The 25,017-nt window shown below is 38.3% G+C and overlaps 1 protein-coding gene and 1 non-coding gene across 3 annotated transcripts in view; both read right to left on the bottom strand.

Moving 5' to 3' along the window:
- The window catches only part of Kif2a (kinesin family member 2A), a 61,431-nt gene that overhangs the window by 25,584 nt on the left and 10,830 nt on the right, over positions 1–25,017 (bottom strand). The window contains exons 2-7 of one of the 2 annotated variants that reach the window (XM_028783778.1): positions 8,851–8,945; positions 8,156–8,272; positions 5,554–5,608; positions 3,583–3,705; positions 2,920–3,020; positions 620–715 (exon numbers count right to left, since the gene is read on the bottom strand). In XM_028783778.1, coding sequence (XP_028639611.1) covers positions 620–715; positions 2,920–3,020; positions 3,583–3,705; positions 5,554–5,608; positions 8,156–8,272; positions 8,851–8,945 — 587 coding nt within the window. The remainder of the gene's footprint in view (positions 1–619; positions 716–2,919; positions 3,021–3,582; positions 3,706–5,553; positions 5,609–8,155; positions 8,273–8,850; positions 8,946–25,017) is intronic. The other variant, XM_028783786.1, reaches the window with a different exon arrangement.
- On the bottom strand, positions 6,078–6,158 carry LOC114636264. The gene has a single exon (XR_003713598.1). It is a non-coding gene; the product is annotated as a small nucleolar RNA U2-19 (small nucleolar RNA).

Below are 25,017 nucleotides of genomic sequence, written 5' to 3'. Positions count from 1 at the left end.
GCTGGGTTCCCCTGGAGCTGCAGGTACAGGCAGATGGGCCTGAGATAGTGCTGCTGGAAACCTGAGGGCTCGTCAGAGGTGGAGATGAGCCACGTCTCCATGCCCATTAATGACAAACCATATTTTAAAATTCTAAAGATAAAAATTACTTTGCAGCAGGTAATGAAACTACAGAATAGTTTACAGCAATGAAATTCTGGTCTATTACAGCCCTTTAAGAGCAAAAGCCAGAATAATGCGTATTTAAAAACAACAAATTAGTTTAATAGTAAACTAGAATGATTTAACTGAAATTAAATAAGCTTGGAACTGAGCTCAAAGCCTGCGTAAAGGTCAAAAAAGAAACTAGGTCTCTTTATGGACTCACTAGCTGATGTGTAGGCATCTGAAGACAAGGAGGCTCTGCCTGCAAAGAGCAGCTATGCAGGCAGCACTTCTAATATTAAAACTAAAGAAGATGAACAAAAAAATAGATGACTCATGATTTGTGAAAATACAGGAACTGAGCCTCATAAGAAAAGACAAAACCATACAGGTAAATAAAATATACAATAGTAAGTATGAATATTTTTATTTATAGTATGACATCTTCAGAGTAATAATTCACAAAGGACCTTACAGGATCGGCTGTTGTTAGGGGTCTGTAATCCAAGCTCCCTCTGAAGTCTCTGATCATACACATAATTTCATAATTTGGATTTGTAGCATCAACATCCTATTGGAAAACAGGATTTGAAACTTATGATATCTATAATGACACGGTATGTGCTGCATATAATTTTGAAAATTACAATCAGACACTGTCATTTGTTAACCAAACTCAAAGTAAACCTAAAACTATGACTAATTTCCAAGTTCGGATTAATGTGTTCAAAATCACTTTCACATAAATAACACAATTATGTTAATCTGCATTTATCCAGTGAACTCCAACGTTTCCTCACTAAAACTACCCTTTAATGTACAATACATTTCCTTTAACTATGTCAGAAAACAGCAATGGAAGAGTGCTCTAAGACACTGGCAAAGACCCCTAGAAAGGCCGGAACTGGGGAGACGCATTTTACATTCCAACTCTCAGAACTACCTCATCTAGTGTTTCAATAATCTAAGCACCATGGCCTCTGCACCAGGCATCATGAGGTTCCTGCAGTTGCATCCATACGAGCCCCTCCTTTCCCTGCCCCGTCCTCACTACTGATCTTCCCAAAGCACTACTTCTTACTTTTTCTCTTCCCATGCCAGTGCTATAGTCAACACACTAAAGGATTCTTTAAAAAGTTTGGTCTGCAGATGAAAGCATGCTGTTTAGTTACATATAAATGTCCTGTTTTTAAATATAAATAGCCTTAAAAATAAATTACAATATGGATTCATTTACATTCATTTTCCCTCTTTGTTAACTCTAAGATAGTCAAGAAAGAGGTAACAAAACAACAAAAGCCATTATGATCATATGATCATTTGTTATCTTAATCTACACAAAGTTATCTGATAAATTTGTTTATTGTACAAACAAAGATAATTTGTTTGCTTTTTTTTTTTTTTTTGAGTCAGGGTTTCAAGTAGTCCAGGCTGACCTGTAACTTTTATCCTCCTGCCTCTCCCCCTGGGTACTTGCTGAGAGGTATGCTAAGCAGCTCAAAACCAAGATAATATTTTAAAAGTTAAAAAAAAAAAAATCAAGGAATTGAACTCTGACTGCAATTTATTTTAAATTCAACACTGGTAAGGGTTTGATTTAAGTTATAAAAAGCCATGGTCATGCCTTCCTGAAATGAATAATAAATCATTAATGCTCGAGTCAGGTTTTTCTATTCATACTCTGACTACACTGAAGATTTTTAAACTGTCAATAAAATTTATCTTCAGCTCATCTTTATAAAAGGACAGCAACCTGCCAGGTGGGAAACAGAATGTGAAGCAGGAATTAAAAGAGAGCTCACTGGGGTGTTTAAGTATTATGAAGTTCCCCCAAGAAACGCCAGGTGGCACTTATGTTAAGTGTCAATAAACTTATTCTGTGGAGTCTTCTGGAGTCAGGTCTCAGGTAACCTAAGCTGCTTTCAAACTCACTATATAGCTGTGAAGAGGCCTTGAACTTCTAATCCCCCTGCCTTTACCAACACAAGTGCTGGGAATACAAACTTTGCAGCATCAAGCCTTGCTCTGTATGGTTTATTACAAGTAGATAGTCTTAGGTAACTTTCAGGTGTGAACCAACGTATTCGGGTTGAATACTAAGTCAGGTTTGTAATTCTATAATAAAACATATGAACTGGAGGCTCAACACAATTAAGGGTACTTGAAAAGACTATTAAAAAACAGCTTGATGCTTTAAATTATACAGGAAACACTCTACGATTAAATAGAAACAATACAAATAATGAACATAAGATATGATAATTTCTAATATGTAAACATTTTCCACTGTTATTAAATATTTGCTAACATCTGAAGAGAATGAAAGACCAACACAATGGAGACCCACTCGCTGTATCTACAATAAACCAAAATACAAAATCGTTTCTCCCAATTTTACCATACCTAGTTGAACCAAGATATTTCCAAACAATAATTTTGAATTTATATCTATTGTGGGTAGTTTTCCAAAGCTTTCTATTTTCATTCAGATCTTTCTAAATAAAAGCCTACAAGTTTTCAATATTATAAGGCGTAATTTATGATTCTACACATAAATACTTTCAAGAAGAGAACCAATTTTAGGGCTAACATGTAACACTAAACTATAAGTGAATGCAATGAAAAATCTGTAGCAGTAATTTATTTAAAAACATTACATTATTTTTACATATCAATTTAAGGAAGTCCTTAAACTTATTTTTAAATCAACTATTTTCACTGACATAGCCTAATCTTTTCACCAAACAACAAACATTATGAATTTACGTTACAAACCTGGGCTCTTTTTTCTCTAAGTTCTTGCTGTTGCAATCTCCTTTTTTCTCTTTTTTCTTGCAATTTTTCTACTTCTTTCACACAATTAGATTTTCTACGTGCTAAAAGGAAAAGGATGAGCTGAAGCACAGCTTTCTATTTACAGAATTACACTTAACATATATTTTATGAATAATTTCAGTGCACGCACACACACACAAAGTCCACAGTGATGAAGCATGCCAAATACCTAGGTGAACTTTACTTATGAGCTGCTTTAACCAAAGCAGGAACATGACATTATACAGATGAGTCAAGGGAAATGACTCGAACACACTGATACATGTCATCTCTTGGTTTAGAATCAGACCTTTGAATTGAAATGATCAAGAAGTGTAATTTTCTTCTAGAATCAAAAAATCAAAACAAACAAAAACAAAAACAAAACAAAAAACCCTAGCCAGGATTTTAAATTTAAAACAACTGTTATAACCTCACACAGAATGTTATATATCTCCAATTAACTGACTAAAGTACTAAGCACCAATTATAATTTGTTGGCAAAATGCAATCTTTAGCCAAGTTTGTATGGGGTTGCTTACTGCATAGGAACTTGTAAGGCTGACCAAGAGAGACTACATGTATGCCTAAAATGACTGAGTCCTTGATACAGTATTTACATACAAGGAGGTCCAAACTCCTTTTTTGCAGCTTGAACTGGAGATATATCTGAAACGCTACCATTCTGTTGTGTAGAAGATGACTGCTCAGGAAGTTGACTAGGCCGTGCACGCGCTGAACCAACCACTAGAAAACAAAGTTAATTCAGGAAAGTTAAAAACTAATCATGGTGAAAAAAAAAAAAAGACATCCTCATGTCAAATCTGATACATAAATAGTACACTCACGCCAGGCACAATGGCTCATACCTATAATCCCAGCACTTGGTAAGCTGAGGCAGGACAATCAGTACATGGTTGAGACAAGCCTAGGTAATAAGGAGACCCTGCCTCAAACATTCAATAAACACTGGGAGGTGGTGGCACACACCTTTAAACCCAGCACTTGTGAGGCTGAGGCAGGATCTTGTTGAGTTCGAGGACAGCCTGCTCTACAAAGTGAGTTTCAGGACACCCAGGGCTAAACAGAAAAGCCCTGTCTCAAAAGAAAAAAAAAATCAATTGATCAATCAATCAATTAATCACATTTAGCAAACTGCCAAACTTTTCTATAAATGGTTCTTAAAGTTACCAGAAGTAGTCAATCTACTCAATAAATTGATATAACTAAAAGATATTTTTAAAGTAATATTTACATTGGGAAAGAGGCAGGCAGATTTCTGAGTTTGTGGTCAGCATAGATTTCATATAAGTTACAAATAATAGTCTTAAAATGCAATTTTAGCTACAAAACTACATACTCACTTAAAACCCAAAGCTGAACTGACTTAATAATCACTTTTAAAGACACACATGAAACTCCAGTCTTAAATTTCCAGAATGTAAACATTCTTTAGAGTATACTTGCAATAGAAAAGCATTCTCATTTTTAAAAAATGTACACAAGTCAGACACACAGAAATCAAATGTAAAAGTCCTTCCAGCCTTCCTTACAGTCCAGACTCTGTTCTTTTCTCCCCAACATACAAATCTTCAGAAGAGTGTTTCCCCACTGTAGATGTCCTAACAATGCAAAAAGGGACTTAAAATGAGATATGACTAGAAAGCTGGGTGGGGTGGTGCATATGTAGTAGCAGCACCTGAGAGGGTCGAGAAGACTGGGAGCTCAAGATCCTTCTCCACTGTCTATCAAGTTCAAGACAAACCTGGGCTACAGAGACCCTCAGGAAAGTTACCAAGTTATAGAGATGCTTAAACCATTTGCAGGGTAGTGATGAAAGGACTTTCTCCTCTCTCTCTACTTCTAATCTCTTCTCTGGTGCTTCTGGCCCATCCTGTACTATCATCCATCCATGCCTATAGAGAGATACAACTGTACACAAGTTCTGAACTAAAGAATGGTGAGAGAAGCTAGTTTTGTCTACGTGTCTTGGCTGTGAAACTCCAAGTCAACTATAATTTATGCCCATTTAGACTTCTTTTGCCAACTCCAAAGCTAACTATAAAACATTCTCAAAGCCTTAGTCAGAAACTATGATAAAAGTGGTGATAGTGAAATCTACCTGTGACACCATCACTATCTGAATCTCTCCTCCTTTGTTCTTTCTCTGATGCCTTCCACCATTTTTCAAAATTGAGTATATTGAATCAACAGTACATACTTTGCTGAGTCTCTAGTCACCACATACATTTAAACTGTTTTTTGTTTTGTTTTATTGAGTCTTGCTTTATAGGCCTATTAGCCTAGAATCCCCTATGTAGACTAGATTGGTTTCCAACTTGTAGAGATCTTCCTGCCTCTGCCTCCTGAGTACTCAAATTCTAGGCATGCCTCACCAGAGTAGATCATATTTCTTATACTAGAGAAATATTATTAATGCTATTGAGATATTAGAAAATCAGGCACACTAATGTTAAAATTAGCCATGTATGGTTTAAATGGCAAGGGTAATATTTTAACTTTTGATGTACCTCATCAAAGTCTTTACTGATAAAAAGACAGTAGGAAAGATTAAGGGATAAAGTGTTACTTTACCTCTATTATCTCTTGGGGGAGGGTCATTCTTAATAGATGCCACAGTCCGTCGGTTCTATAGAAAAAAATAGTATGTACTGATTTTCCCCCTTCATTCCTCACAAGTATCAGTGCCTCAGCTACTTTTAATTAAATGAAAGCAAACAGACAACAGTAACATAAAACCAGACGGAGAAAAACTATAAATAATATAAAAATTACTAATTCACCAATAGTCAACGTCCTTTAGGAGGGTTATATATCCAAATTCCCCATATATTAGTAAATATGAGAAAGCTATTGCTCTAAAGACCTTATTCATTTCAGCTTCACACAACTCTACGGAATCATTATTTTCTTAATTCCAAGCTCAGGTCAAATGTAGAAATCTTCTCATTTACAAAGTTCCATAATACAATTTTTTCATACTCAGAAATGAACACACCAACACACACACACACACACATACACACACACATACACACACTACAGAGGGTGGGGAAAAAGAGAAAGAGAGGTGGAAGAGAAAATTTTGTAGTTTTGCTTCTCAAGACTATGGAGATAATTCATCAAAGCACACTAGAAGGTCCTCTGATGCTCAGGCTTGGCTATTTCCATCGTTGATTCAGTACAATCAGAGCAAATGTCAGAAACCATTTTATTGTGACTGGCATTTCAGGAGAGAATCTGCAGTGAGGCTAAGTAACTATACTATACTCTATCTTGTCAAAATTGTGTACAGGTTGGGGGATCTCTTATCTGAAAAGCACTAGACCAGAAATGTTCCACATTTGTTGGCATCTTAGAATATTTGTGTATGTGCTCTCATGTGTAAAATTGGGTATTTTGGTGATAGGACTCAACTTTAAATGCACATTCACTTATGTTTCATACATACCTTGAATACACAGAGCCTGAAGACTCTGTGTGTGTGTGTGTGTGTCTGTGTGTGTGTCTGTGTGTGTCTGTGTGTGTGTGTGTGTGTGTGTGTGTGTAACTCAGGAGGACATCTGGTATCTGCTGTCATGTTCCGCCTTATTCCTGGAGTCATGGTTTCTCACTTGAACCTGGAACTAGGCTGACTGACAGCAAGCCCCAGTAATCCTTCCATCTGCCTCCCACAGAGCTGTAGTTACAAGGGTCACGGCTGCTTTTTTTACTTAGTTATGTGGATTCAAATCCAATAATGGTGGTGCAAGTGCTCTTATGCAGGGACCTCCAACTTCTCTGAAGATAATTTTGTAATATTTCTGATGCAGCTTCTTTCTCACCGAAATTCATCACATATGTGGAATTTCTTTTCTGTGATCTAATGTTTGTTCTCAAAAAAAAAAAATGTATTTGAGGGCTGGCAAGATGGCTCAGCAGGTAAAGTCACTTTCTGCACAAGTCTAAATGGAGTCAATCCTACCTACAAAAACAGTCAGATGTGCTTGTTTGTTCCTGTAACGCCAACACTCCTACAGCAAGACAGGAGTCCAGAGCACACAAGGTAGGAGGTGACAATCAACGACTCCGAGTGGTCCTCTGAGAGCCACCTGAATGTCAGGACATGCACACACCTATGCTCACACAAACCATGAATAAGATATAATAAATAAAAATTAAAACCTTGGATTTTGGAGCACTTTTGATCTTGGATTGAGGGACTGGTAGTAAATTACATCTTTGGATCTAAGGAGGTAATCAGTGGAGCCCAGAAATCAATATTTTTAAACTTCAAGAGATTTTAAAAGAAAGCAAAGATTAACAACACCCTAAGGCCTGGAACTCAGTGGTAAGATGCCAAGGCAAAGGAGAATTATCGGGCTTGACTTCAACCTGAGAATGGGAGGTGGTGGATAAAGGTGTACCGATCCATGAAGGCTGTGAAGCTGTATATGCAAACACTCCATGCACGTTGTTAAGGGCCTTTATGCAGTAGCTCTCTCTCACCTTGCTTGTTATACAAACTGAAACTCCAATTCACATTCACATATGTAACTTCAAAGCAGAATGTAGATGGTTAGTCTCTATACTACATTTGTATGTTTATGCATGCTTTCTTTGCAAAATACAGAATTCCTATAGGCTTGCAAGCCATATCAAATTCATCTGTGTATTCTAACATAGCACAAGGCAGAAATCACTAGATGCCACTGAATCAAACATTAAGAAGTCCAGGTTCAACAACGTGGCAGGACCCTCTGGTTGTATTTTCATGCAGTCTATTACCAGGTCAGAGTTTCAAGAGAAGGAAGCAGAGTTATCTTTAATGGATCTTTACTTTGCAGAGCTCTAGCTGCTACGGAGGACGCAGCATTACTCTATAAAGTTTCTCCTCAGCAACAACACACAGGTACGTAAACTACACTTACCGGTCTCATCATTTTAAAATTAGAAGCTATCAGTCTCAAAAAAATCCTAATTAAACAAAGAATTTTTATTTTCTGATCTAAAGAATGTCATGAATTGTTAACTGGACAACCTGACTTATGAAGGTATCTGAGAACTGCACTGATACATATGGTGGAAAAAACTTTTTAAAAATGAACCAACAATATTTAATACATACTATACACAGTCTTCATCGTCTACCAGTCTCAAATCAGCATGCAGACATGTGCACTCGCCCCTAACTAACCTTTACAATTTTGTTTACTTTTGAGGATGATGAGGGTGGAGGTATTTCTGGACTGGGTTCAATGTCTTCATCAGGTACAAGGTCAGGGTTAAGTGAAAAGATGCTTTCCAGGTCAATCTGTATAAACAAACACATGTAAGTTACAGAGCAAATGACTCCAACCTAAAGTTTCACATCACTTTGTAAACTAGACCGTTTAGAACAATAACCCACAAATAGCTTACACTTGATTTCAAGAACTCTTAGTAAAAGTGATCTTCAAGACTACAGAATTGTTACTTAAACATATAGCAATTTTCAAATTTTGTGCCCTGTGCTAATGAACAGATGATGAATAGAAAGAACAGTTTTTTCCTTTGAGCTAATTTTTACAACTCATTGGAAAGATTTTTTTTTTTTAATACACAGGTGTTTTGCCCGCAGGAATGTCTGCATACCACATGCATACTCGGTGCCCTAGACACCAGAAAAGTGTTGAATCCTCTGGGACTAGTCACAGATGGCTATGAACTACCATGTTGGGGCTGGGAATTAAACCAGGGTCCTCCAGTAGTCTCAACCGTTGATCATCTCTCCAGTTCCTATTTGAAAGTTCTTAAAGGAATGATACAGAATATCTACGTCATATAAAATAAGTTTTACATTTTGTTTTGTATTCAAAACCTTGGCTAGAAATGTTTACTTAGCAAGCATACCTCTTTGCCTTTTGTATCTCCATTTTCTATCCACTCAACCGTTACACTTTCATTATCTTCATTTAAAGATGTTACCATTGCTTGGTGTATTCGGCCTAAGTAGGAATAAAACATATTTTAAAAGCAATGAATGATATCATTCTTAAAACATGGTTAAGTACACCTTAGCAGTTTTCATACACACATATATGCACATAACATAGTCATATATGTACAAACTTACCATTCTTACAAGAAATTTTTACAAAAATAAACTTTGTTCACTAGGTTCATAACATCAAATCCAGAAACTCACAGTATTTGTTAAGAACAAAGTCTCCCTAAAAAATGGTCACACTGACAGATAACTAAACTTCTATGCACATCTGTTGGAATCTACTTCTACAGAGATCAGCTAAAACAAGTAGCCTTGTGGGACTGAGCAACTACTAGATTCTTGGACTTCCCCTCCCCAGCTGCCCATTGTTGGGGTAGTTGGGACTACAGACTGTGAGTCATCACAATCAATTCCCTCAGTAGAAAGACATTCTGTAAGTTCTGTGACTCTAGAGAACCCTGACTAATACAGCAACTGATACACTGATTGAGACAGGGTATTTGGATTTACTGTGCACCTGAAGATGACTTTGAACATCTGATCTCCTGTTTCCCTGTGGTGTTTCTTAAATGCTAGGATTACAGGAATATGCAACCAAATGTTTTTTTTTAAACACACACACAAACTGCTGCTTCCATCACACACACACACACACACACACGGCTATTAATTATATCAGTTACACAGGCAGCATGATTTAGATACTCCTTTATTATGTGTAATTAAGAGCTATAGAGAAAGCAGCAGTTAAGAGCACTTGCAGCACCCACAGCAGGTGGCTCAAAACTGTAACTCCAACTCCAGAGAATCTAACAAACTTTGTAAGTGCTCATGTGTGACACACACACACACACATATACACGCAAACTAAAAAGAGTAGACACAACAAATTGCCTTCCACTTAGGTTTGCAACCACAAGACTTTATTCTTCTCTATGGTCAATACTAAGTATTAATTTTAATTTTACTACTTGGTTGTAGATATCAATGCCTTGTTACAACTCTGCTTCACTTAGGGAGTCACACACACAGCAAGACATGGAAACAAAGGGGGAGGTGACTTAAATGATTTAACAGTAGAGGGGGATGACAGGAAAGCAGGAGGGGTGTAAGAGAATGAGCAAGATTCACTGCACGAATGTATGAAGCTACAAAAAGACAAAAACAGCCAAAGACAGATTTGCATCTCTGTATGGATGGTATGACTGCAATACTCTCTCAACTAGTCTCCATTTCTGACCACTTTGCCCTCCATTCTGTTCTCCCCATATCAACCACAATGATTCTGGTTTAAACTTAATTATAGCTGAATATAGTAGTACACATTTGTAATATCAGCACTAGGGAAACTGAGGCACAAGGATTACTGCAAGTCTGAGGACAGCTTGAGCTATCCAGTGAGTTCCAGGCCAGATGGGAACTTATTTCAAAACAGAACAAAACAAACAATAAACAGGAAGGCTGGAGACATGGCTCAGCAGGTAAAAGCACTTGCTGTACAAGCTGGAGAACTTGAGTTCAAATCCCCAGAACTCATATAAAAATCAAAGTATGGTCATGTACCTGTGAACCTAACACTGCTGGCCATGGAGGGGTAGCAGGCTTGCTGGATTCCAGCTCAGGTCCAGGTGCAGAGACTCTGGCTCAGGGGAATAAAGTGGAGCATGACATCATCTCCACTTTCTTTATACAACCAAATACCAATTTTGCAGTGTAGCATACACCACATACATAAATTCTCAAGCACAAGCGCACACACAAATACATGCAAACAGTATGTAGATACTTAGAAGCTCAAAAATCTTCCAATAGTGCCCATTCTGAGTAAAGGACAAAATGTTAGTCTATCAATTAACTGATTAATAAAACAAGGACTTACTATGTAGCCCTAGCTGGCCTGGAACTTGCTCTGCAGACCAAGCTGGCCTCAAACTCAGTTTATCTCCCTGCCTCTGCCTCCCAAGTGCTGGTAGTAAAGGCTTGCACCATCATGCCTAGCCAATACTCTTTTAATAACCACCTCCCTCCCTAAAAAACTCTACCTGATCTTATAACCTCTAACTTTATCCCTTACTAGAGTGACTTGCTCTCCTTTTAACTGACTGACCTAATCTCAGACAATATTGTCTCTATTTTCTCTCATCAAAAAGCGATAAGCGAAGGACTTTAATGTCAGAGGTGTGAAAACAACTGAGTAGACATTGCCATTCTCTCCCAGTGGGCACTAGAGAGGAAGCAGAACTCCCAGACAGAGACAATCACTATGAAATAACGGGAAGAATCGAAATAGAAGAGTTGAGAAAGAATCGTTGGAGGAGACGACTCAGCATGTTAAGGCACTTGTCACCAAGCCTGATGCCCTGAGCTTGAGAGCTTGATTCCTGGGACCCAAATGATAGAAGGAAGGAAAGAAAAAACTCCCACAAGTTGTCCTACCCACCTCCCCACCCCCACACGCACACACATATACACAAACACAAATATACTAAATGCAACTTAAAATCCTCATTTCAACCAGAGGAAATGCTGGAAATAACTAGAGGAAGATGCATCTGTTGGGTCCTCTGAGAGAAAATGTTAAGAAAAGAGTAAAGGAGATTTTCTGTAACATAAGAGGAGGAAGACTAGCATGGAAAGCCCAGAGCATGATGGAGATCTGACACCCATGAAGCTAAGGTTTCGATGTGATGCAGCAGCATTAAGGGGAGGAAGCCTCAGACCTTCATGCAGATCAAACAAGACTGTGGTCAGTGCAGCAGGGAGCTTCACAGGGAAGAACACCCACTGGAGGAGTCCTGCCTGCCCTGGGTTAAAACAGGCATACTAGCTACCTATTCCATGTTTCCCAAGAAATGTTAAGAACTCAGTCTAAAGATAAGGGTTGTTACTGACAAATAAATGCAGGTCATCAGTTAACTGTTCTGCAATGGAAGAAGGTCTTCCTCAGTGAGGCCAAAGCAGTGCACCTCCATTTAACAAGATCGTGAAAACAGAAAATGGGTTGAACTAGAAGTGAAAATAAAGAATGATCTCAAGAGTAACATGAGACGTGACGCTGGAGCAAACCTAGCTCCCATCCGTGTGGGAGGATCTATCAATGCTTTATCAAATGTGAGTACAGGCTAACCCAGAGGCTACCCTAGCCCATACAATCCCTGTTAATCTCATAAAGTAATAACCATTAGTCAGAAAAAGAAGATCACAGTAACAAGTTTTGGGAAAGGTAAGAGACATTGACAGTGTTCCGCCAACAGCAAGAAAGGGAACAACCTGAGCCCCAGGAAAGTATGTCTGAATATCAGATACCCTGATTAATAAACCTCAGCCTGATAGGCACAGTGGTGCTCAGAAATCAGAGGGAGAAAGACTACAACAACTGAGACCTATATAGCAAGTTCCAGGTTAGTCTAGAATGTATGTATGTATGTATATATGTATGTATGTATGTATGTATGTATGTATGTATGAATGAATATCCTGTCCCAGAGCAAGACAACAAAGAACAACCAGCAAGAAGTGAAGAGGCTATGGTAGGGGCTGAAGAGTGTGACTGGGTCTATAAAATTACGCTGTGATGAACACACCTGAAAATGGAATACACATTCCAAAAGATTTTTTAAAAAATCAACCAATAAAAATATTCCTACTCGGGCTGGAGAGACAGCTCAGCAGTTAAGAGCACTGACTGCTCTTCTAGAGGTCCTAAGTTCAATTCCCAGCAACTACATGGTGGCTCACAACCATCTGTAACGGGATATGATGCTCTCTTCTGGTGTGTCTGAATACAGCTACAGTGTACACTCACATATATAAAATAAATAAATCTTTAAAAAAATATTCCTACTGTTTATGATCCATTTCCATACTCCAAGTTTTCTTTCTTTTTTATTTTGTTTTTGTTTTTCGAGACAGGGTTTCTCTTATAGCCCTGGCTGTCCTGGAACTAACGCTGTAGACCAGGCTGGCCTAGAACTCAGAAATCCACCTGCCTCTGCCTCCCAAGCGCTGGGATTAAAGGCGTGCGCCACCACTGCCTGGCCCAAGTTTTCTATACTAATAACTGGGTATGATGAAATGTAAAGCAAAATATTAATGCAATAAATCACAATGTCGAAGTCTTGAATCTCTAGAAATAGCCTATACAGATTGGCAAGGAGTAAATAAAGAAAATCACAAACACCCATCATGAGCTGGTTTCAAGACATTGGGACATCTGAAACTCCAATTACCAAGACAGTGATGCAGAAAGCCCTAAAATACAAAACAGCCAGGTGGGGACTAGAGAGATGGTTCAGTGGTTAAGAGCACCTGTTCCTTTTCCAGAGGACTCAGCACCCATAGGTGGTTTACAACCATCTGTAACTCCCGTTCCAGGGTAGCTAATGTCCTTTTCTAGCCTCCACAGGCACCAGGCATGCAAGTTGTGCTCAGACATATATGCAGGCAAAGGACACACTAATAAACAAGTTTAATGCATAAATCTAGTTTAAAATAAAACCAACCAGATGCACTAGCTAACACTAAACTCTAGACAAAGTAAAATATAACAAAATAAAGTGATATTTGCTTTTTGCCACATGACCAGATTAATTAGAAATCATGCAATCTGAAGCTCTCATTTTTACCAACACATACCTCTAAGAACAAACTTTTTTATAATTGTCTTTTTTGTACAAATTTTTTCACCAGACAGATCATTTAAGACAGTTTCTAATATTTTCCTCAAAAGTATAACACACCCAGTTCATATTCATGTCCTTAATCTCTAAGCACTTAGTGTATATGGTAACCAATTTCCTTCCCTGTCCTTAGGAAAACCAACTTGTTCAGCACCATTTCCTGAAAAGCACTTTCTTCCACTCTCTGCAACACTACTTCCTCATAGTTGAAGCATACACACACACACACACACACACACACACACACACACACACACACACACACACGACTTGACTTTCTTATCTCTGAACCCCAGGCACACTGTTGTGATGGTTTGTATATGTTCAGCCCAGGGAGTGGCACTACTCGAAGGTGTGGCCCTGTTGGAGTGGGTGTGGCCTTGTTGGAATAGGTGTGTCACTGTGGGTGTGGGCTTTAAGACCCTCATACTAGCTGCCTTGAAGCCAGTATTCTGCTAACAGCCTTCAGATGAAGATATAGCCTGGATACTGCTATGCTCCAGCCTTGATGATAATAGACTGAACCTCTGAACCTGTAAGCCAGCCTTAATTAAATGTTGTCCTTAGAAGAGTTGCCTTGGTCATGGTGTCTGTTCACTGTAGTAAAACCCTAAGACAACTGTTATGAGAGCTTTGCTTTACTCTGAAACAGTCTCTCCCACCTTACTGTTCTTAAGAGTTTGTTTTATGATCTTGGCCTTTTTGCTTACTTGTATAAATAGTTTTCCCATTCCAAAAATAAATTAATAGTATCAAACTGGTTGAAATCTGGTTGTAAATGAACTGAATGTTATTTTGGACACACATCAACAATCTTCCTTTCCCACATCAACTCTATTAAAATTTGGTATCAGTTACCCTGACCTCCTAAAGTCATTTAAAATGTTTTATTACATTTTATTTGTGTTTGTGGATGTAGATGCACACATGCTACAACACCCATGTGGAGTGAGAGAACAACCTGCAGGAGCTGCTTCTCTGCTTCTACCATGTAGATGATCTCAGAAATCAAATTCAACTGTTAGGTGTGGCAGCAGGTACCTTTACCCACTGAGCCATCTCATAAGCTCACAAAATGACATGTAATGGGGTATCTCTCCTTCCTAGACTCTGGAATTAAATGGGTACAAAATCATAAAATGGGCTTGGTAGGTGATAGGTAGGAAATCAAGAGGTTCAAGGTAATCCTTGGCTGTAGCCAAGTTAGAAGTCAAGCCATTATTTAGACCCAATCTCCAAACAAAACCTAGAATTTTATTTTATTTTTTTAAAGCCACAATTACTTGAACCTCTATCTAGCATTTGGAAAGCACTCTTCAAATGGCTTTTGATGTTATTTCTGAGAAGAATCCCCTGTATAATTACAAGATTATTATAGTCTTCTATTACTGAATTTTGATAACTTTTCTAGACTTCTTCTATGGTCCCCATTTAAAACTATTTTCATCAGATTGACTGACTGTGTGTATGAGCGCATGTGTGTATGAGCGCATGTGTGTATGAGCGCGTGTGTGTAAACTGGGGTGTACACTTGCTACAGCCTGTAGAGGTCAGAGGACAACTTGTAGGAAGGAATTTGTTCTTTCCTTCCACCATGTGGAACCTGGGGATCAGATTCAGGAGGCCAGGCTTGGCAGCAAATGCCCTTCTCCACAGAGCTATCTCATTACAGTTTTTAAAAGAATGTTTAGCTTGTTCACCTTTCCCATTTCCTTGTTTTCTCATAGCAATTAAAGCTACTTATTTCTCTTCAAGAACTGCTTTAACATCTAATGAGCTTTCTATACACTATTTTTGTTATCGGTCTAATTTTCCCTATGGTTGGCTGCTTCATGCATTTTCTAGAAATATTTCTGAAATTATAAATACATGGCACTTCTTTGGATAGTCTGTTTATGAGTTCTAAAAGTATGACATCTCACTAAAGTGATAAAAGTCACAAATAATTGGTATGGTATGGATTTCCCAGTGCACAGGAGAGGAATACCTTTAGTTCTCTGGGACTGCTTCCCTTGGCAAAACTTCTATAAACCTAGCTAGGGACAACAAATCTGGAGCAATTTTCAACCAAATCAGTTATTCAATGAGTTTAGTTTTAGAGGTAGCTTGCTATGCAGGCTGGCTGACCTCAAGTCCTGGGATCAGGCATACGCTACACTGTTCCACGGTGTCTTTCTGCCGGCATCGCCGTCATCATCTACTCCGGCCTCACCCACTTAGCATTTCTAACCCACTTCTACTTGATGGTGTTATCTTTGAGCTATGTCTGTTTGGCTTTCACATACATGTCTAACGCAGACTGATGCCAATACATGATCATATTATCCTGTCTCTGACTAGAGCATTTTCTCTGTTGCCAAATCATATTCACAGAAAACGGGAGTTAGATTTGAAAACTGATAAGTTTATATTTCATAAAATTTACCATAAAATAAATAACCTATAGATTCAAAAACTTAAAATGTACAGACTTTCAAGTTTTCAGCTTTACTCCAAGCTACCTGAAGGAAATACTACCTGTTGAGTTGTTTTTCTTGTTTCTTTTTCAATGTAGAATAAAGTATGTCCATAATCATTATTTCCAAGAGCACGTCTCCTGGTTTCTAGTGCCCAAAGTTAGGCTTTTAGGTCAATTTTTACTTGGAAAAGACCTGCACTTAGGAATGTCAAAGCAATTAACTTTGTTTTGTTTTTCAAGACAGGGTTTCCCTATCTGTTCTGTAATTCAGCCAAGCCGCAAACTCAAGAGATTTGCCTGCCTCTGCTTCCCAAGTGCTAGGATTAAAGGGTATACCACCAAGCATGGTAAAGAAATTAACATTTTAAACAAAAGTATATGAAAAATACTGCATCAACATATTTTGCAGATTGTCAGGTATGTGTGTGTATTCATTTTTAAAGCTAGATATCAATGATGTCATGTGTGTATGTGTACATATTCATTTTGAAGGCTAAATGTCAATGGGGTTACTCAATGGGGTTACTTGTTTTTGAGATAGGGATTCTCACTGGGACCTGGGACTGTTCTCCTAGGCCAGCAAGCTCCAAGGATCTGCCTGTCTGTCTTCCCAAAGCTGGGATTCTAAGCACATACTACCAGTCTAGCTTTCTATGTGGATGCTGGGGACTTACTTAAGCCTCTCATACTAACACAGTACTCACTTTACTAAATGAGCCATCTTGCCAGCCCTTTCTCTTTTATTTAACCCCACCCTTACTATATACTCATTGCAAAGAACCTGAATGTACTGTGTCCATCACCATAATGCCAAACTGATTTCTAAACCAAACACAAGGGGGCTGTATGATCATACTGTTAACGCTGGTTTGAGAGCAAAAAAATGTCAAAAATAGAGAAAGTTCAGAAATTTTTCATCTTAGGTGCATGAAGCATCTACAAGTATAGTTAAGCTAAGCATATTAGCTCCAAAAAAGAAGAAAACTAAATACTAATCATTAGGACAATGGGTGTTGTAGTCTGGATATAAAATGGTCCCCAACCCCAAAGTTGGTAACAGCACTGGTCCAGGGACCTCTTCCCTTCCCTCCCACTCCTGCCCACCGCCTTGCCTTTAGTTGATCCTGAGTTGAGCCCCTTTGCCCCACATCGTCCCTCCTCCTCCCTATCATAATGTTCTGTCTTCCAGAAGCAACAAAGCCTGGTGACCATGAACTAAAACTTTGAAACAGTGAACAAAAAGTATTTTGTCACAGTGACACAAAGCTGGCTGACAAAACAGAAAAAAACATTCCATAGATGGGCTTGGCTGCCATTCTTCTTCTATCTACACTTCATGTTAGAGTCCTGAGAGCTGTCTCCACTATGCAGTCACAGCACCAGGATTCCAGCAAAGGTATAAAGTACCCAAGTGTAGTTCAGGCCACAACTCTCAAGAGCATAGGTAAGCACAATGATGACTAACATCACCTAAATTTCAAATGAAGAACCGCTTGAGAGTCCAGGCACGAAAGGACTACTAAGGATAGCCCGCGTGAGGGCAGCACCTCCTAGACCTATGGAAGAAAAATCAGTACTATCTAGGCCCTCAGAAAAAGTAGGGCTACCAGCAGCACCCAACATCCAAGAAAGTTGCAGGAAACACCAACAGCAGCACTGAGAGCAGCTGGGGCCTTATCCTGGTGCTTTGGGAGCTTTAAAAAAGGCTTCCTTGTTGATTTGGGGGCTATTTTACCTTATGACTTGCCCACTGTTCTATCTTGCAAGTGGATAACTTGTTTGATTTACTGGCTCTGAGTTGGAAGGAGTTAAGGCTTTCAGACTACTGAGGTAAGATTACTGTTCTTATATGTATGTATACGGGTCAATGAGTAGTCAGGTGTAGAATGCTACGATCTGAATATGGTTTACCTTCTCACCTCCCAAACCCTATACTGAGGCTTAATTCCTTAGGCAAAGCATTCAGAGGTAGGGGTCTAGCGGAAGCATCTGGGCCGCAAGGAGGGATCTAGGGTGCTAATCAATAATTGAATACCATCTGTAGGAGCTCACCTCACTTAACGAGATTAGCTGCTACTGGGATTGACTATTAAGCAAGTTCTGCTTCCCCTTCTTGTCCCCACTCTCCCTTCTGCTTTCCCTTCATGCATAACGTAGTATGATAGCCTAACAGAACCTGGGCAGACGATCTACACAATCTTGGCCTTTCGAGCCTCCAGAAGTGTGCATTAATAGACCTGCTTTCTAGTCAGTTCTGTGGTCTCGGTTATGTTATAGTAAGAGTGAACTAAGACAATGCTTTAATCATACTCAAGTAGAACCCTTTTCTAGCAAGGTCCTCAATGCATTTTCAAAGCCTCTAACACATTCATTTACCACCTTGTTCAGCTTAGTGTTGAATGAGCACTAAAGCACTTAAAAAGTGTTGGAAGAAAATACAGGGATTGAGCAGAAAGCAATGATAAAAAAAAAAACATTGCATATAAATCTAACTTGAGCTTATTTATTGTTCATTATTCGACTGGTTTTATGTCAACTTGACACATGCAAGAGTTAATTGAAAGGATGGAATTTCAATTGAGAAAATGCCTCCCTTTCTTAATTAGTGATTGATGGATATGGGCTCAATTTGTGGGTTGCCCTGATGTTGTTTGTATTCTGATGTTAATTCTGCTTCCTCAAGAGGGGCTGCCCACAGGAGGAGGGGGATCACATACTCAGGTGATTTCACATGAACCTTCTACTCATTCTGACAGGTCGAATAAAGACTAGAGCTGGTGATTGGGCAGTGGAAGAGAAAGGTGGGGCTGGAAGTCTTACAAGTGGAAGAAGCGAAGAGGAAGGACTGAGGAAGAAGAGGTATAAGGAAAATGGAACAGAACCACATGGCCTAGAGAAGCCGAAGTAGCAAGGAATCTCATAGCTGAAGAATAGATTAGTGTAGTGATAGATCTACCCAATCTAGGTGTACAACTTATAAATATAGTAACTGGGTTGTATGGTTTTTACACAGGCTTATTGGGGTTGGAGATTTAGTAAAACAGGCTCAGCCTATTGTGGGTGTTGCCATCCCCTGGGCTGGTACTCCTATGTACTACAAGAAAAAAAGGCTGAACATGGTATGGGGAGCAAGCCAGAAGTAAGTAGCACCTTCCATGGCCTCTGCATCAGCTCCTGCCTCCAGGTTCCTGCCCTGTTTGAGTTCCTGTCCTGACTTCCTTCAGTGATAGACTACAAAGTTGAGGTGGAAGCCAAATAAACCCTTTCTTCCCTAACTTGCTTTTGGTCATGGTGTGTCATCACAGTAATAGTAACCCTAAGATACTCACTGACCAAGCATGACGTCAGTATTGTGTTTATATACAAATGACTGACTCACTGCATCAGCTACACTACTGAAGCTAGTTAGAATTTGGGTTGATAATTAATACACAAAATTTTCTTCCCATTTAATTAACTGTACAGGTTCCCCATCAGCATTTTCACACATATCACTCTTAAGGAATAGCTCATTGGCCTCCAATGGATCATGTCTATGCACTGCCCAAAAATAGGCTCAGATGTTTCTGCTGAGAAAGAACCAGAAACATTTTCACATATATTAAACTAATCATCCTCAGATGAACTATAACAAGTCAAGGAGTGTGTGAATGAGAGAGAGAGAGAGAGAGAGAGAGAGAGAGAGAGAGAGAGAGAGAGAGAGAGAGAGAGAGAGAGACTGACTGTTCACGCACATATTATATAAAGGCCAGAGGCTAATTACTGGTGTCATCCCTCAGCAAATGCCCTTCTTTTGATACAGGGTCTCTCAGAGGCCCGAAACTCACTAAGTAGGGTAGGTTGACAGGACAGTAGGCTCCAGAGGGTCTACCTCTCTGCCCATCCCACTGCCCAACTTTTGTTTAACATGTGGTCTAGGGCTAGAACTTAGGTCTTTGTGCTTGTACCAATTTGGCCATCTCCCTAGCCCAAAATTAAGGTATTAGATGGAAGAAAGGAAGGAAAGTAGACAGGCAACCTCATGATTGATCCTAATGGAAAAGTAAATTCCACAAGTTTAGATATCAAGATAGTTTATAAAAATACAACTGGCGAAACAGATATTTTGAAATAAAATCTTTGTTTCAATGTCATTTTACGTTCACTCTACTTAAATATCTCTACAGTAATGTTCTAATTATTTAAAAATCAATATGATTCCTTCAAGCTGGTATTGTGATCCTTAATCTGTAAAGTTCATATAATTATCAAACTGTCAAAAACAGGTTTCACATGTTGACAACTGCGTTTTGGGCTCTGAGAGCAGGACCCCATTATATGTTTCCTAGTTTACAGCTGAATTCACAGCAGCTGTGAGGCTAAGAAATGCCAGCAACCAATTAGGCTAGCACAAACCTTGTCTAGCATAGAAAGTATAATTTGGTTGCAAATGCAGGAGGCAAGAGCCAAAATAAATCAATCAAAAGTTCTGACAAAACCTCATTACAAGCACTCAAAAATCAGAATACATAATATGTAGCAGGTATGTGTGTTTTATTTTAAAAAAGACAAACATGAAAAAAAATTCCTTTGAGATTCAAGCAGCTTTTAAGAAGGTTGCAGCTGTTTATTATGTACCTAGAATTACAAACTCAATGTTTTAGCGTGTAATTATTCAAATTATAAGGTTGAGGATACTTGAGTATATAAATGACAAGTCTTCCCCCAAAGTAACAATATTTCATCAGGAATTCTTAAAATGCTTCTATAAATATACTCAAAATGTAAAAGTTAATAAATGATTAGTAAAACAAGTTATAAAAATTGTTTATAATGGTGATTTCCAAACCCTTTGGAGTTGGTAAACTCTAGTGGTTATACTTGAGGTATAATAAATTTTAAAAGACAAAAATTGATAATTTGTATTTTAAAATATAATTTAAAATTATATACTTTAAATAAAGAAATCACAGTGATTCACATATATACAGCCATGTAATAAAGAAATACAAAAATACACCTTGTGTTCCAATAAATTTAAATATAAGATTCTTGGACAAGGCTAGATATGGAGATGACCAGAGTTCAAACTCCAAGGAACTACACAGTGGAAACAACTCCTACTAGTTGTCCTGACCTCCACACATGCAAAATACACACACACACACACACACACACACACACACACATTCACTCACTCTTTTCTAGTTTATTTATTAATAAAGCCATGTGCAATCTCCTCAAATATTCAATAAGAATATGATTATATTACTAAGCTAATAAAACTTAATTATATTATATAGCCTATGTCTCAGGTAGGAGAAAAGAAAAGCATGCATAAATATTCATTCTCAGAACAAAGAAGTAGCTTTTATTATGAAACTTTAATTTTATAGTTACATACTCAGATTAAATGCCTGGGTGTTTCCAGAGGGAATATTACTCAAAGCAGTTGGTAAACAGATATCTGAAAGGACGTGCTTCAAAGTCCTTCCCTACCAGATAAGACTCCTGATCAACACTTTGCCACTTTGCACCTCGTGACTTGTTATACGCTTTCTTCATTTGTCTCTTCCTTTCTCTCCCTGTTCCCTTCTCTTACTGTTTTTGGCTACATAATCAAGGCTGCTTGAGCACGAAACCTTTCTGCCATAGCCTTCTGAGTTTTTGGATGAAAGTACTTACTATCACGTCTAGCTTCTCAATTACATGTGATATTGATTCTAATCATTTTTATATTTAGTTACAAGAACCAACTGCCAGTGTGGAATATAAATTGAAATATCTCAGTGCACTTTTTCCAGTCATAGCAAATGTTTTATATTAATTAAAGTTGGTTGTTTTTTTTTTAATCAAGATTTTTTTTTTTTTTGAGACAGGGTTTCTCTTATAGCCTGGGCTGTCCTGGAACTCACTCTGTAGACCAGGGTGGCCTGGAACTCAGAAATCCGCCTGCCTCTGCCTCCCAAGTGCTGGGATTAAAGGCGTGCACCACCACTGCCCGGCAAGATTTTTTTTTTTTTAAAGAGACAATATTCCTTTCTTCAAAGGATTCGAAAAGGCATGTTTCTTCAGGAACTTAAAGATAACCTGTTGCTAATAAACTTTAATAGAATGATCTACTATCATTAACTATACAATGTCAGAATGTTGGAAAAATAAAGATTACTAAGTATTATCTTAGAACAGAAAGACTAAAATCATCAAGGATGCTATGAAAAGCATTTAGAAAATGAAAGACACTGTTATGTATATAGTAATAGCAATGGATCGCATCTTGAGTTATTAACTGCCTAAAAGCTGTTTATGCTCAACAACAACAACAACAAAATACAGATTTATTCCTAATAAGTAAAAGGCCAGAAAGGAATCAGCTAGGTTTTCAGATTATATAGTCACAGATGAGTAGGCAGGTCCAGCATAAGTCAAACTCTCAAACTGATATCCAGGTTTTGTTAACTAATCTAAGCAGTGATGAATAAAGTCCTTAATCAGGACTACTATAAGCAATACACCATCAACATCTCTGCTGGAACAAAGCACCATTATAAAAGGGCAAAATAATGTGTCAGCTGACACTGGTAACTAACTGTACTGTTGCTATTTAATAAATCCCTAGGGAATGGGATTCTGCCAAAGAGTTCTTTCTATTTTGGTTCACCTTTATGCTGTCATTACCAAATTTAAAAGCTTTAGTAGTCTTTCTTAGGTCTTAAACATAAACCTAACATTTGATACCGGGGGGAAAGGAGACACACTATAGCTTAGATTTTCATGAAGAAAGGATAACTTTAAAATGAGATATACTTTTATCCATACTACACACAAATTATTATTTCAATCTTTTCTCATCTTCGGCCCACTGTTTTGAAGAGACTCTGGGATGACAAGGAAGCTGAAGGTCTACTTGGGTTTCTGTTGTCCTGGGATAACTGAACCACTCTACAGTACAACAATCATTTGGAAGAGTTCATTGTAAATTTAAAAGGTATTAAATCACTGTGGTTCACTAATGTTTTGTATATTTGGAGTTTGGTAAGTAAAGATTTAAAATTCAGTTGTAAAGGGAACATGAAAGTTCAATTTTTAAAACGATTATCATTATAGCTGAAAGGGAGGGGGTGACCCACTTTTTATTAAATACCCAAATGTCCACTTAATGTGGTGACAGGAAAGCATGATCTCTTGGTTCTACTTCCAGAACATCCCAAACAGTGGAAGGAGAGAACTTACTGCACAAAATTGTCCTCTGACCTCTCCAAGCATGCTCTAGGTGCACACTCTTGAGCATACACACAGCACATAAAAATCTGAAGACTCACTTCACATAGCTTCCAAACTAAGTAAGGTTTAGTAACTAAGTAAATCTAAACAATGAAGAGCTTTAAAGGACATATTCACATGTCCTTCCGTGTAAAATATCCAAAATACACCTCTGTTAAGGAAAAAGATTTTACACACCAATGTTGCTAAAACAACATTCTGCTGATAGCTCAAAACGCTGAAGAGCTGTCCTCACAGATGCCTGCTGAATATACTGAGCCATCTCACCAGGCTCCCTGGCTCAAATTCTTACTCAAAGGAAATTCCATTCAAGCCCTAGCTACACAGAGGGATCTTCTCTTGTGCTTAAACACATCCTAACACGAGATGGAGAATTTTTTTTTTTTTTTTTTTTTTTGGTTTTTCGAGACAGGGTTTCTCTGTGTAGCCCTGGCTGTCCTGAAACTCACTCTGTAGACCAGGCTGGCCTCGAACTCAGAAATCCGCCTGCCTCTGCCCCCCAAGTGCTGGGATTAAAGGCGTGCACCACCACAGCCCGGCTGAGATGGAGAATCTTAAGTAGTAATTTAATACTCACTATAGTTATAACTACTTCCCCAGCTATTTCTCATCACAATCCCCGCAACACCACCAATGGAAACCTGTGTAGGGGTAGCTAAGCAATTTTTTTCAAATTCCTGCTTTCAGTGCCTGGATGAATTGAGACAAAAACCATTCTTTCAAGCTTTTAAATAGTTCTAGTACAATGCAAAATCCTGCATATCTAGAGATACAAAAGAAGAGTGAACTCATAGAAGCTCAAATGTGGATGGAAAGGCTAAAAGTCAAACTATTGAGTTTTGTTTTATACATATCAAGTTTGAGGTTATCTAATAGTGTTATCAAGTAAGCTGGCTGGTATTCTGGGAGTAGTGCAACTCAAGAGAAAAGCTTCTCAATATACCATAATTTCTCATCATTAAGATAATGTTGTAAAGGGAGTGAAAAACATGGCTCTCAGAAGAATCTGTATCAGATATCACAATAGTCTGTAGCATTCTTAAGGGTCATGCACATAAACTAATGCACAGTTATCTACGGTGTTAAATTTTCACTAGGAGGGAGGGGAGTAACTAGGGAAAGGTCAAAAAGGCTCTCTGGATGAACTAAGAATAATGATAAACACTTATAAAACACTGATACCCACATACCATCTAAAGGCTAATTATGACAGAGAGAGAGAGAGAGAGAGAGAGAGAGAGAGAGAGAGAGAGAGAGAACGAGAGAGAACAGAAGTCCTAGGTTTCAGTTTGTCATAAAGTAGTATTGGCGTCCCAGAAGTTTCAAGAGGGAAAGATGAAATCTTAGAACACAACTGATGGTATTTCAAAAAGAGAATAAAACTCTGCTTCCAGTCCAAGTTAGCATAAGAACAATGCCTAGAAGTAAAAGCCAGATGAAGGATCTAACAAAGCAGGCACTTTGCAAATAGCAAAGTAAATGCTTGGCTTTACTGGAAGGCATATGGGCAAGTTCTAGCAAACTGAAAATAATTCTTTTTTTTTTTTTTTTTTTGGTTTTTCGAGACAGGGTTTCTCTGTGTAGCCCTGGCTGTCCTGGAACTCACTCTGTAGACCAGGCTGTCCTGGAACTCAGAAATCCGCCTGCCTCTGCCTTCCAAGTGCTGGGAT

The sequence above is a fragment of the Grammomys surdaster genome, unplaced genomic scaffold, assembly GCF_004785775.1.
Source record: "Grammomys surdaster isolate TR1022 unplaced genomic scaffold, NIH_TR_1.0 99, whole genome shotgun sequence".
Lineage (NCBI taxonomy): Eukaryota > Metazoa > Chordata > Mammalia > Rodentia > Muridae > Grammomys > Grammomys surdaster.
Note: the sequence above shows the minus strand (reverse complement) of the source record. Positions and strands in the feature narration are given on the sequence as shown.